This window comes from Notechis scutatus, chromosome 3 (genome assembly GCF_049901735.1).
Source record: "Notechis scutatus isolate UNSWTSFEM ecotype Mainland chromosome 3, rNotScu1.2, whole genome shotgun sequence".
Taxonomy (NCBI): Eukaryota; Metazoa; Chordata; class Lepidosauria; order Squamata; family Elapidae; genus Notechis; species Notechis scutatus.
In genome coordinates this window covers 137,156,982-137,170,419 of record NC_142011.1, presented here as the reverse complement: position 1 = coordinate 137,170,419, position 13,438 = coordinate 137,156,982, and the positions used below count along the sequence as shown (strand labels likewise).

Genomic DNA, 13,438 nt, shown 5'->3' with positions numbered 1-13,438 from the left:
TAGGGTCCTATCTCTGGGGAACCATATCCTTGTTGTGGACCTTTTTTTTAATCTACTACCTTCTTGTAGAAAGATGATTCAGTTGAGATAAGAGTTAATCTATTAGTGTTTTATAAAGCAGGACACAGAGGACTATATAGGAGCCCTGCAAATATCTTGGGGAAGGGGTACATTATTTTATGTAGTACCCTGTTTCCCTGAAAATATGACCTACTCTGAAAGTAAGTCCTAGTGTGATTTTTACATATGTACCCAATATAAGCCCTACCCCCCAAAATAAGCCCCAATTAAGATCCCATCCACTCCAGAGTGCATGGGTAAAAATTAAGCTAGGGTGGGAGTGGGAGTGAAGCTGCCCTACTACTAACCTTTGGGCAGTTATAGCCAGGCCTCGCACATCCCGACACCTGCCTTGCCGGCCCATTTCTTCTGCAGCCGGCAAGGCTTTTCTGAAGGTCTCTGTAGCTGATAACAAAGCTCCAGATCGATCTGGAGCTCTGTTATCGGTTGCAGAGGCCTTCAGGAAAGCCTTGCCAACCACAGAAGAAGTAGTTCCTGAAGGCCTCTGACAACGAAAAGGAGGCCCAAGGCGACAGCACGAGTGAGGTTAGTCTGTGGATGACATCCCCCGAAAATAGACCTGGTGCCTTTTTTGGTGGCAAACAAATATAAGTCAGGGTCTTATTTTTGGGGACACACGGTGGAGTAGCAGTACCAGCAGCATCAAGGCCAGCAAAGGCAGCTACTAGGGGATGGAACCATTATTCCCCGAAAGAGAGACGTTTTCAGAATTGTTAAAGTTTATTGCAGAACTTGGTATCCACTGACTGAGGAAACTTTGTGGTCAAAGTGGAATCCTTGAAAAGGCACAAGGTATCACAGCTTCTTCACCCAAGAAATGGTAGCAGACTTTGTTCAAGACCTCTTCCAGCTCCCCAGGAGCTAGCAGTGGAAGACCTGAGAGAAATGTGCTTAACTGCAGGACAGGAGACCTGCTAGTAGCACAGCTGTGCTGCAGAAACAAGAAATTCAACCTGCTATATACAGTATAACAGCTCCTACCGGTTAAATTTTAGGTCTTTTTCACCTGTCCCAAAAAGGCAATGGACTTCTTGCTGCTCTTTTCCTGACCATGGGTGCAGAAGGCACCTGGACTATTTTTTGATAAAAAGGTTGTATCTTATCTAGGGCTCTTAGTATTCAGGCTTGGCAGCTTCAGCCTCTTATCAGGAGGCTGAGAGTCTGAATGCCTCTGCTCAGGGAGATCTTGATAACGTGTCTAATGTTCAGTATGTGCCATCCTTCTCTAATTTGGGCTTGGAGCAGAAGATGGAGCTGTGCAAAGGCTCCCCTAGCCACAATTGCCTTATGAATCTTTTAAAACGCACACACTCGTTTGTTTAATGTGCTCCCTATTTGTAGAATTGATAGATACACAAATCTAATATAGATAGATAGATCTGGTATATATAGATCAGAGACAGATAGCCAGATAGTGTTCTAAATGCTAATTATTTCATGGAGGGCTTCCCAATTTTAAAGTCTACAACATCTGTGCCAGAATTGGAAAAAAGTAAGAGCTGCAGTATAGTATTAACCAAGACCTGTGAAGCTGATGGCAGAACACAAACTTCTCTCATCCTTTCACACTTTTGTCTTCACAGAACAAATAAGCAAGTGTATGGGAAGCAAGGCAAGTTATATTATCAGCATTATTTTTCAATAAAAAAGAAGTTAGGAAAAGAAATAATACAATGCAAGTGTGACATCTAAAATACAGCTGAAAGATTAGATTAATTCAGACATTTGCTAGTATGAACTACTGGGTGCGATTTTCCAATATTAACACTTTTTTAAACCACTATGGTTTAAACCCCCAAAAACAAAGTTTTAACCGTATCCTCATTTGGACATTCCCAGAGAGCAAATATGGATAGCAGTAGGGACAAAAACAAAAAACAAAACACACATACTAGCAGAGAAATTAGGTCTAGCTCTGGTCAGGAATCTCACATGATAAATCTGAGCTAGTCCATTATGGAACAATTTATTTTAAAAAAAGATACTGCAAGTAATCCAGGGCATAGAAAGGATCATAAGGTCCAGACAATCCTCTGCTTGTGTATACATCTTTGCCCTTAAAACCATGCATATGAAAAGGAGATTTTTTTTTAAAAAAAAATGGCTGTCAAAGAAGAGTCCCAGTATTGAATGCCTGACATAAAAGTATTCTACAATGCCTGCTATTCTATACTTCTTCAACCTTATATTCTCAATGGGCAGCCTGCAACAGGCTATGCATGTAAATATGCGTTACGTGTATGGGGAACGGCCATCAAATCTCAGCCTTTTCAAGTAAGTGAATAATTGTTCAAGTGGCAACACTTGGAATTTTGCATAATTTATGCTGTCTTGCATTGTAACAGAGGACAATCGAGTTGCCGAGTACTGTATCTTATTCTGCCTTTGTGGAGCTCGGGTGCAATGGTATGAGCTTTATTCTATGTATACTAATATTTTCAGAGAAGAATAAGGAAAGCATTACATAATTACTCCCTTCTTCTAATTTGTCTGAGATATTTCCTTTCCAGTTTTAATTAACCTGTTTAATATGATGTCCAAATTCTATCCTCTATTGAACACTAACTAATCACATTAACTATGGCAGCTTCAACAAGTAAGCTTCACCATCCATCCTGTGAGGTTATACATGGCTTGGTTTAAAAAATAATCAATATTAAGTATAGTTTGTCAGGCTTTGAGGCGTGAACAAGAAGTAGCTAACCTAAGGCACAGTGAATATTTTCCTATTCTTTCTCATGACGCTTCCCAAGAACAAAGAATTGAACTTCACACAAATCCAACCTTTCCAAGTCTATTTATTTAAGGAATTTAAATGGCCGCCTACTCACTCATAGTGGCTCTAGGTGGCTTACAGGCAACAAGAACACAATATCAGGCATGATATTCCCCTCTGAAAAAAAATCGGGCCGGCCAAAGAGACTCCCCACCGCCCGCCGCACTGCCCGCCGCCGCACCGCCCACCCGCCTCCGCCCGCCACTCGCACCGCCCACCCACCCGCCGCCCACGCCGCCGCTCACACCGCCCACCCGCGCCACTGCTCGCGCCGCCGCCCACCCGCGCCGCCCACCGCTCGCGCCGCCCGCCCGGGCTCCACCCGCCCGCCCTCCCGGGCAATTCCCCAAAAAATCGGAATTCCGATTTTAATCGGAATAATATCATGTCTGCAATATATAAAAAAGAATTTTAAAAAATAGCCCTATCCACCCATCCCTGGCAACTACACACAGTCAAGAAAGTCATTTGATGGGCTCCATCCCAACCTGGGTTCCCCAGGCCCACTGGCAAAACCAAGTCTTCAGGGCCTTATGAAAGAGTGTCAAGGGGAGAGGGGGACGGTCTAATTTCTGAAGGTATAATGTTCCAAAGGGAGGGAGCCACCACAGAGAAGGCACTTTTTCTGGGTCCCATCAGATGTACCTCCTAGGGATGGGATCTGCAATATACCTTGCCTCTTCTCTCTACGTGTGTCGGGTGGACGTGACCAGCAAGAGATGGTTCCCTCAGATAACCCAGCTTCAAGCAATGAAGGACTTTAAAGGCGACAACCAGCACTTTGAATTGCACCCGGAATCAAACTGGCAACCAATGCAGCTCCTGCAGGAGAGGTAACACATGTGCACACGTAGGTCTGCACAAAATTGGAATGGCCACTGCATTTTGAACCAACTGGAGCTTCCAGATGCTTTTTCCAATCTTAAGTTTTCTAGTAAATTGCCTACAACTCCCATTAGTCCCTGTTAGTACTGTGAGACTGGAAGACATGAAGCTCAACACATCAAAAAGGTAATATGTTGTAAAAGTCTGATTTAGTGTTATATATGATCAGGTACAATGGCTTCCAGACTGGGCTTGCGGGTTTATAAACAAACAAAACTTGCCCCTAGGCCAAATTCAACATTTAACATTTTAGAATATTGCCCACCACAGATTTCTGATGCTAGCAGAATTTGAACAAATTGCACATTTTAATTGCAAAATTGTCACATTAAGCCACACATATGAAAACTAATGAAACACGACATTGTAAACTGACAGAGATATATGCTTTATCCTGCAATGTCAAAATTCTCAATATCAGTAACTACCAAGTTTTTCACAAGCAAGCATTATAATGAAATGATATTTTTAAAAATCCTAAGATTCTTTTGCCTCAATAGCTAGGGAATTACTCCCCTGGGAACAAAAAAATATTAGTTTCCTCCACCTGTTCTTGCTTATGTAAATAAAAATGAGTGACTAATTTAAGTGACCCAAAAATATGATATTTAGCACTATCAATTTATGACTTGACAAGCAGTTGATTTGCTAGCAGAATCAAACTAATTAAATGTCTAATTAGAAAGAATCAAAGAAAGTTAAATTAGATTAAATAGTTTTTTTTCCTCCAAGTAAAGCTTAATTACTGGTAATATTTACATTAATCTAGTAAACAGCAGGATTTTTTTTAATCAAATGGTAACAGTTTAAATTCTCCTAAACTTAGAAGGCCATAATTCCAATAAGAATTATTCCAAGGGAATTGATTTATTTTCCTTTCCTGTTCTGTTGTATTAGAATTCATCTAGTAGAACTAGATGAATTATTTATCTAGCATAATTATTTTTACGTCATACCCATGCCCAACTGTGAACCATTTTATCCTTCGGTGGCCTTTCCTCAAATTATATCTTAATATTTTCAACATGAAGGTGAATTCTTTTTCTCCTGTTAAGAAGAATCATTCATATGTTCAATGCATTTGCAGAAATGAAAGGCATTTGCAAGGCAGCACAAGCAACATAAAGCAAAGGCAAATGCATGAATCCACTTTTTTTTATTTACCATTATGACTATAATGTGGCTTATTCAACAAGCCGTGTGAAAATATCCCGGTTAGTCTTATATGAGAACACAGCATGAAGAAAGTGATACACTCCCAATGTTAAGAGTTTAAATTTGTTAAGAATGCTGATTGGATGACTGTGTTAAACAAAGATAAGTAGAAAAAAAGGTAAACATAAGATTTTGAGAAGAAAAAAAAAAAAAAAAAAAAATTAAAAATTTAATTTATTTTTTTTTAATAAAAAAAAATAAAAAAAAAGGTGAAAAATAAAAAAAGGGGTAAAAAAAAAAAATTTTAAAAAAAAAATAAAAAAAAAAAAAATAAAATAAAAAAAATATTATTTTTAAGAAAAAAAAAAAATTTTTTTGGAAATTAAAAAATTAAATTTTTTTTGGTTTTAAATTTTTAATGGGGTTAGGTAACAGGGATAGCAGCTTGGACTGTAACTGCTGAAATGAAGGTCACTTCCTTAATTTTTTTTTTACTTTTGATGGTTTTGTTCCCTGCAATTTTTTCCTTTTCTTTCCTTCTTTTATATATTTATTTTTCTTTTATTAAAGTACAAATTCTCAATAAAGTTTTTTTAAAAAGTTGCTTTGAGAGAATAGGGCTAAAAACAAATATCTGAGGTTTTGTCTCCTCTGAATTTCTCAAATAACATTAGTTTGCTTCACAAATCTCAATTTAAGAAGAGAAATCTAGGGACAAATTATGCACTATCGGGAAGCTTTCCTGTTGACTTCCATACCTTGTTAGTGACATACATACACCACTAAAATATCTCAACTTAAAGATACAAAAAAAATTCCTGGTGAGAATTCCTAGTTCTTAGTGTACAATTATGATATACGGAGGCTCTCTGCTAAACAGGATGAGTAATATAGGAGATACTACAAGGGCCCTTCATCAGCAGTTATCTGGATTATTAGGCCTTCAGAGCTGTTTAACAGATCAACCTTCTAAGAGATGGACACAGCTTTAGATAATATCCTGGTTATGTACTGACAATGGGAGCTCAATCTCTGCTTTCATTTCACCATGAACTCATAGGTAATTTTCTAGAACTATGAAGCTCTTAGAAAAGATTCCATTCAAAACACTTCAAAAACTAGTTCAGAAATTTTTAGAACAATCAATGCTTAACAACAGGCCAATCTTTTCTCAAAGGTTTTCAAATCAAAAACAAGAATTTTATTATGGGCTGAAGCGATTTACCGTATCACCTTTTACTTAAATAAACATCTCTTTTTAGTTACAATTTAAACATCTGCTACATTTCTTACAAACATTTGCATTTCCATAATACCAAAAAACGTGTTGCTTTTCTTTTTTCTTTAAACAAAAGGCTTTTAAAAGTTTGCCTATTTCTACACTGGCTCACACTAGCAGGTTTATATATCTCAGCATTCAAAGAAAAGAAGATGTTGCTGTGATTACATAACGAAATGGGCTTACACTGGCAGTTTCCCAACCCAGCTGAACAAAGAGAAAGCACAGGATGGTACCAAGTAATCTTGTGCAATCAGGAACTTAAAAAGCTAGCAACTTCCAATCTTTCTGCCTATATTTCTGAATGTCATTCTTTGCCTTACTTTTCAGCACAAGATATTACAACTAATTAAGACAACAGCTACCTCAGAGAAAGGGCAGCAAGAATTAATGTAGTCACATATCTCTATTGTGTGATTCTCCTTAGGAGCTTAAACCAATTCACCCAGCACTTCTTTCTCCAATTTCCCCCACAAAAATTAACGCGTGAGGCAGATTGATCTGAGAGATAGCTACTGGCTGAAAGTCACTCAGTGAGCTTCCAGAGCTGAGGGCGATTTGAATCAGCATCTCCCCTTTCCTAGCTTCCTGCCCAACAGCATAACTACTGCACACCATGCATTATTCAAGTCTATCCGCAATTCACAGTTATAATGTATTTTAGACAATGAAAGAGATGAAGAATATCTTGTTTCACTTGCAACTGAATACAGCTCTTTGACTTGCGACCGGTCGCTTACAGACCATTTGAAGTTACAACAGACTCTTCCCAACAGGGACTTACAACCCAGTATCAAACTTCCTATGTTGCCCCCCACCTCACCCAGCCATGTGGTTGCATTTTGGACACTCGGCAACTGCCCATCTTTGTGACTGTTTGCAGCACTCAATGTTACATGACCGTGGTTTCTGATGTTTTTGCCAGAAACTGGTGTTTACTTCCAGTTTCTGGCAAAAATTGATCCATAACAATGAATTCGCCAAATAACCATGACACTGACCATGGCATTCCCTTTCTAATTGTGACACTCACTTAATGACCACCACAAAAAGGAGTGCTAGATATGTTTCTTGTTTATAAAAAAATAACAATAAAGGCAAGATATAAGTAAATAAATACCAAATAACTACAAAAATGTTACCTTTGAAGCTTGCCGAAGCCACCGCAAGTACTCAGTGAAAGTGTCAAAGCAGATGTAGTAACTCTGACTTTGAGGTCCAGATGAGCTAAATGCTAAACAGTGTTGGTGCTTTTTAACTTCTTCTACCTGCATGGGGATGGAGGGAAATACATAGTTTTTTTTAAAAAAAAATTCTAAGACAGAGGTTAAACTTCTAAAATATTAATTAACTAAAAATACAGTTAAGAAAAAAAAAGCCGCAAGGATAGATAGGCTGTCAACATAACAAAAGAAATGTATACATAGTATAGAAGAAATGTACACATAACAAAAAATGTATACATTTAATAAAAGAGTATGAAATTGCAAAATTTAGCTCATTTCATTGGGCCAAAACAAACCAAAAGTTGTCATAAGTCTTCAGATCATATAAGCTTCAAGTAGTATAATGGGCCATAATTTCAAATATATGATGCATAGGATTTCATTGTTAATTAAACAGTTTTAGGAAAATTCAATCCATTTTACTGCCAGACCTTTTAAACTAACAAATTGTCACAGGGATGACTTCTGTTTTTCCAGTTCATTGCATACTCCGGGGGTTCCCAATCCCAGGACCACAGACCAGTACCAGTCCATGGCATGCTGGGAACCGGGGCTATGCAAGTGGCGGGCAAATGAGCAAAGCATGTGCAGGATCTAGGTTGCACATGAAACCATCCCTCCCCAGCGCATGGAAGACAATTTTTCTTCTGAAGCTAGAAGAAAGTTTGGGGGCCACTAGCATACACTATCTTTGGATGAATTTGGCTGTACAAAGCTGAAGTTCAAGTACAGCAGTATGTAGTCTGTACTCCTGATGTAGAGGTGAACATAAGAATTAGCTGGTATTTTCAAAGATACATGAAAATGCATCTCCCCATCTCTACTCTGACTTCCCAGAATGTTGCATATCAGATTGTATCTTCTATCTTTGCTAATAAAGAATCAAATCCCTTATGACGTTTACCAAAATCTAAAAATGTTCTGTGAATATTTGCAGCGTACTAGAATAACAATATACTGAGCATTGTTTTTAACCAAAAAGATTATATTCATGTTTTCAAGGCTAAATGAAGAGTTCAAATGAATTGTGCTTTTCATGCCTATCTGGGTCCAGTGTTCTCTTTCCTAGGAAACCCCCAAGTAAGGTATTAGGAGTTGCTAATTGAAGAACCCTGGAAGCCTTTGCTTCTAAATCCTTAAGTAGTATATAGCTATCAGGGTTGGTAGCAACAACTAGAATAAGTTTTGCAAAGAAGCAGTTCTGCTCACTGTGATTTGTAATACAATTTTTGGAGAAAAATTATCCACTCTTTTGACATGCTAGATCAGGGGTGTCAAACTCAGGGCCCCGGGGGTGGGGAGGATCCGGCCCATGGAGTACTTAGATCTGGTCTATGCGGCTACTCTGGAAACAGTGAAGAACCGGCCCATGGTTTTATTTCTTAATACTGCTCTGGCATTTTTTTTCTTGGTTTGTTTAATTCCTTTAGTATTACTCTATTTTTAAAATACGTGATTTTGATGATGTGTTATTCATTTTAATAAATGTACACACACACACACACACACACACACACACACACACACACTGAAATTGTCAACTTGCCTTTCCACCAATTAAGGGGAGCACGTGCATTTTTCCAGCCTGGCTTTCTTTCACCGATGATACTATTAGGCACGTCCCACAAAGGATAACTTGGCGTCTTGTCCATCTGTTGACCGGCAAATGCATTTTCCCTTTTCTAACATTGTACATTCCTGAGAGCTGAATCCGTTCAGAGTTGCCAGTACTGTTGGGCTTTCCTGGAATAGAAACAGCAAGTAACTTTTATTAGTCAGGGTGCTTTTCCAATTATTCTTCAACATGCTCTAGATAGCACAACAAAATGAAGACCATATCCCCAAAGACAGATACAAAGAGCAGCGTAACTCCAAAGACATGGAAAATTACTGTCCTGCCGATTGCTTTTTAAATGTTTAGCTCCAGGAATATTTTTAAGGATAATAAAGTCTATGGACAAATTGTGCAAATTTGATTTCCAGGGAGAGTAGCTTAAATTGCTATCAGAAACATGAAAAATATATCAAAGACGCAGGACAAAAGTCAAAGGTGCCACACTGTGGCGCCTTTTACTGGTACTCAAAGTCTGTTATCCCAGCACAGGATTGAGTCGATCGCTTGACAGAGGTTCTAAAAAACAGAAAAGGTTTAATTATAGTGTACTGATTCAATGCTCAAAAGGAGGCTCTTAATGAACATAGTCTGCTTCATTTCTGAACCCTTTAATACAATGTACACCTTAAAGCACCAAAATAATTTGATTATGATGGGACAATTCTCATGTGTATATTAAAGCAGCAAGATTTTTCCATATAAGATGTAGTATTCACCATTTCTTTATACCATTTCCTGACTAAGATGGCCAAAGAATTCTACACAGAATTCTTTGTGTGAGAATTCTACACAGCATTCCTGCTACAGGAACCACGGAAGATACATTAGGATAGCGTTGATTAATGAGATGAAGCAAGCTCTGTGCCAAGATTTTGCCAGAAGAGCAATTTTCACTCATCGTTTGTTCTGGCCTCCATTTGACTCTTGCCATGCTGTGTCTATGGCTGATCCACAAAAGTACAGAGTCCAATATTTCAGGAACATATTGCCTGTTCTAGCTGGATGTCTGCATCACAGAAATGGCATTTCGGTTAATTCTGGGCATACGGTCAAGATGTGCCCAATAAACAACGAAGATATTTCTCTCTTACCCCAACTCAGTCAAAGCTGTTTTAAAATTTTGCAAACAGAATCTTCATATTCTATCAGACTTAATAAAATTGAATGAAATACAACATAGTAAAAGTAGGAATACTAGCAGTACCTATTTACTTTAGTAGACTAATCCAATGGTAATCTGCTAACTTAAGCTGGAATGGCCAAATTATACTGCCTGTTAAAAAAGCAAAACTGGCCCTGTCATAGTACGATTATAAGATGAATGTTTTTCAAGGATTTAATTTTAAAAATGTATTTAAAACAATAAAAACAAAAAAATACTCCATTTCATTTTTCGGCTTCTGTTTAATGTTACTAAATTATGCTGTCATGAAGCAAAATCATTTTAACTTTTTCAACACAAAATCTATTTGGGATTGTGAAATATACCTCAAACCATACCTAGGATCCTGGTAGCTGGCTGGTATATCTTTATTTTATTTATTAAATTTAAATGCAGTCTATCTTGCTGTCAAGCAACCCTGGGCGGTTTACAACATAACAAAGACAACAATGTAAAACATTAATATAATTTAATGTTAAAATCAACACAGTTAGTTAAGATAGGGACAACAGGTTGGTATCTTTTTTTTTAATCCACTAATCACCTCCAGTATGGGAACGTGCCTATTGGAACCTCAGTCCAATCAGCAAAGCCAGGTTTTGAGGCACTTCTGGAAGGCTAACAGGGTTGAGGTGGATCTCACCTCGAGAGGCACAATGTTCCAGAGGGTGGGAGCCACAGCAGAAAAGGCTTTTCCCCTGGACCCCACCAGCTGGAATTCCTTGACGACAGGGTCAAGGAATAGATAGGTTATCAAGGTAAAAGTTTCTCTCACACATACATGGTAGTCATTTCTGGCTCTAGGGGGCAGTGCTCATCTCCATTAGAAAGCCGAAGAGCCAGTGCTGTCCAAAGATGTCTCCATGGTCATGTGGCCAGCATGACTAAATGCCGAAGGTGCATGGAGTGCTATTATCTTCCCACCAAAGTGGTTCCTATTTTTCTACTTGCATTTTTACATGTTTTCGAACTGCTAGGTTGGCAGAAGCCGGGACAAGTAACGGGAGCTCACTCCGTTACGCATCATAGATAGGTTATTAAATATAGCTAATAAAAGAAACATACTTTTGATGTACAAAAACATTTTAAAAAACTATGCACATCAAAATGCACATAATCACCTACGGATATTGGGGAAGGGATCAAATACATCAAGGCACAGTGACAAAACATCAACAAATCTGGGTATAAAAATATAGGGAAGGGTCAGAGTCCGATACACCAAAAGGCTGGTGTCTTTCTTTTGTGATCCCAAGTTTCTCTTCCAACCTTTCATGGTAGCATTTTACCTGTAAGTTTGTTCTTATTTTTTAAAAAGCACATTCTCTCTATCATTAAAGCTACTTCACTTTTCTCCCCCCTCTAGCATACAATTAGTTTGCAGAGACACAATTTGTTTTGGTAACATTCAGTGAAATGCCCACTCCCACCATACTACTACTACTTAAAGCACAATCCAAAGATGGCAATTCAGGTCAAGCCTGTCAACTACCACTGTGTTGAACAACTGTAGTGATTAATTTTTAGGACTCCACTGCAGTATATAATATACTACAAATTTGACATTAAGGTTCTTTTGTTTATCTCATTTTTGGATTTGCAGGATAATTTCATCAAGTGTTTAAGTTGTTATAGCACAATATATGAGGTTTCCTTATTCCTCTTGCCTCTAGGATGTAAGACTCTGTAAAGAGGGCAATTGCCATACTTTGTCCTATGCCCACAAAACATATTATATGTACCCAACTCACACTAAAAAAAAAAAAACTGCTTGCTCTGGTGTGTTAAAAATAATCAATATGTTTAGTCACAGGACAGTCAAGTAATTAAACAAGGAATTGCTAAATGTAAGAACTTTATTCTCCTAGAACCCTAAAATAAAATTGTTGTGAAAAGATACAAAGGTAAAAGACTTAAAATATAATTCGTTTTGAAAGCCAAATCTTCGAAGAACTAAAAGCTTTGTTGGTGTTCTGTAATTATGAAGTAGAACTAAGGAAGAGACTTTACCAGAGAAGAATTTGAGGTTTAAAGGAGTCTGAGAAGACAGAAGTGAAATAAATATACTTTCAAATTATAACCTATTCTTATCTAACAGAACCACCTTGTATTCAACTTAAACACTACTGTATAATTGTTGATTTAAACATTGCTTTAGGCAAAGGATATGTATAAACTAGCTTGAGTACATTTATTGCTTTGTACCTAAGAGTTATTTGATACCTCAATGTTTTAATTTGTTTAATATGCATTGCCACTTCTGTGCCTTTATACAATCTGTCAATCAATTATTATTTGAATATTATATATTTATGTTTCATGAACTTATGAAAATTATAAAGTATAACTAGTCTCAAAACAGCTGTAAATAATTGGTATTACCTTTCTATCTTGCTTCCAAGATTATGTTGCTTAAAACAGGACCGTCTCTGGCCAGATCAAGCAATTTAGTTATCACACCTACTTCAATCATAGTAGCATTGCAATACTATTAAAAAACAACTCCTTCCCCTAGAGCTTTCACAGTAACAGGTTTCTCATCATCTACTGTTTCTTCATGTTTTCTAAGCACACACGATTTTTATGCAGCATGCTTCAAAAAACATATAAAGACATAAAATTACCTCTGGTCAGGATAGTAAGTACTTTGGATTGGCTAGAACAGACGTAACCATTTCTTTCTAAACCTTAAAGGAGAATATTTGTATTAGTATTAGCACTGATGATGTTACCTAGTTTGACTAATGAAATGTCTGCAAGAAAACAAAAAAGGCTCAGAGAGCACCAAGGACCCCTCCTTTCTAACCCTGCCCCCTGTCCAGCTTTCCCATCTAGAAACTTCAGGCAAACATAGAATTATGTCTGTATAGCTACTTTCAGGCACAAAATGCAATGTCTTCATTTCTCGTACCTTCAAAAAAGATGACTGGGTTGGTCTATCAAGACAGGAACCGTGAGGATTAACTAAACTAAAGATAAAGTCTTCTGATTTTCAAAGACCAGATTGTGGTGGGTGAAGGACATGGCTCTCCTAATCATGCTTTATTTTAAAAAGGGTGGAGAACTTGTGGCCATCCAGATGTTCCCGAAGGATGATGAGGGATGTTGCGAATTCTGGTTTGGCAACATTGAGAGGGCTAGAAGATTTCCCATGTCTCTTTTAAAAGAAATGGCAAGTTACTTCCTTTTATGTATATCAGGGAGTGCCTCCCCCCCCCACAAAAAACCCCCAGAAGTTCCATTAGCATTTCATCACTTT

General features: G+C 37.8%; 1 protein-coding gene across 1 annotated transcript in view; it reads right to left on the bottom strand.

Annotated features, from left to right (window-relative positions):
- The window catches only part of PHLPP1 (PH domain and leucine rich repeat protein phosphatase 1), a 181,747-nt gene that overhangs the window by 65,545 nt on the left and 102,764 nt on the right, over positions 1-13,438 (bottom strand). Inside the window, 2 exon segments of the mRNA XM_087961201.1 lie at positions 7,319-7,440; positions 8,945-9,145. Of these exon segments, the coding sequence (XP_087817327.1) occupies positions 7,319-7,440; positions 8,945-9,145 (323 nt within the window).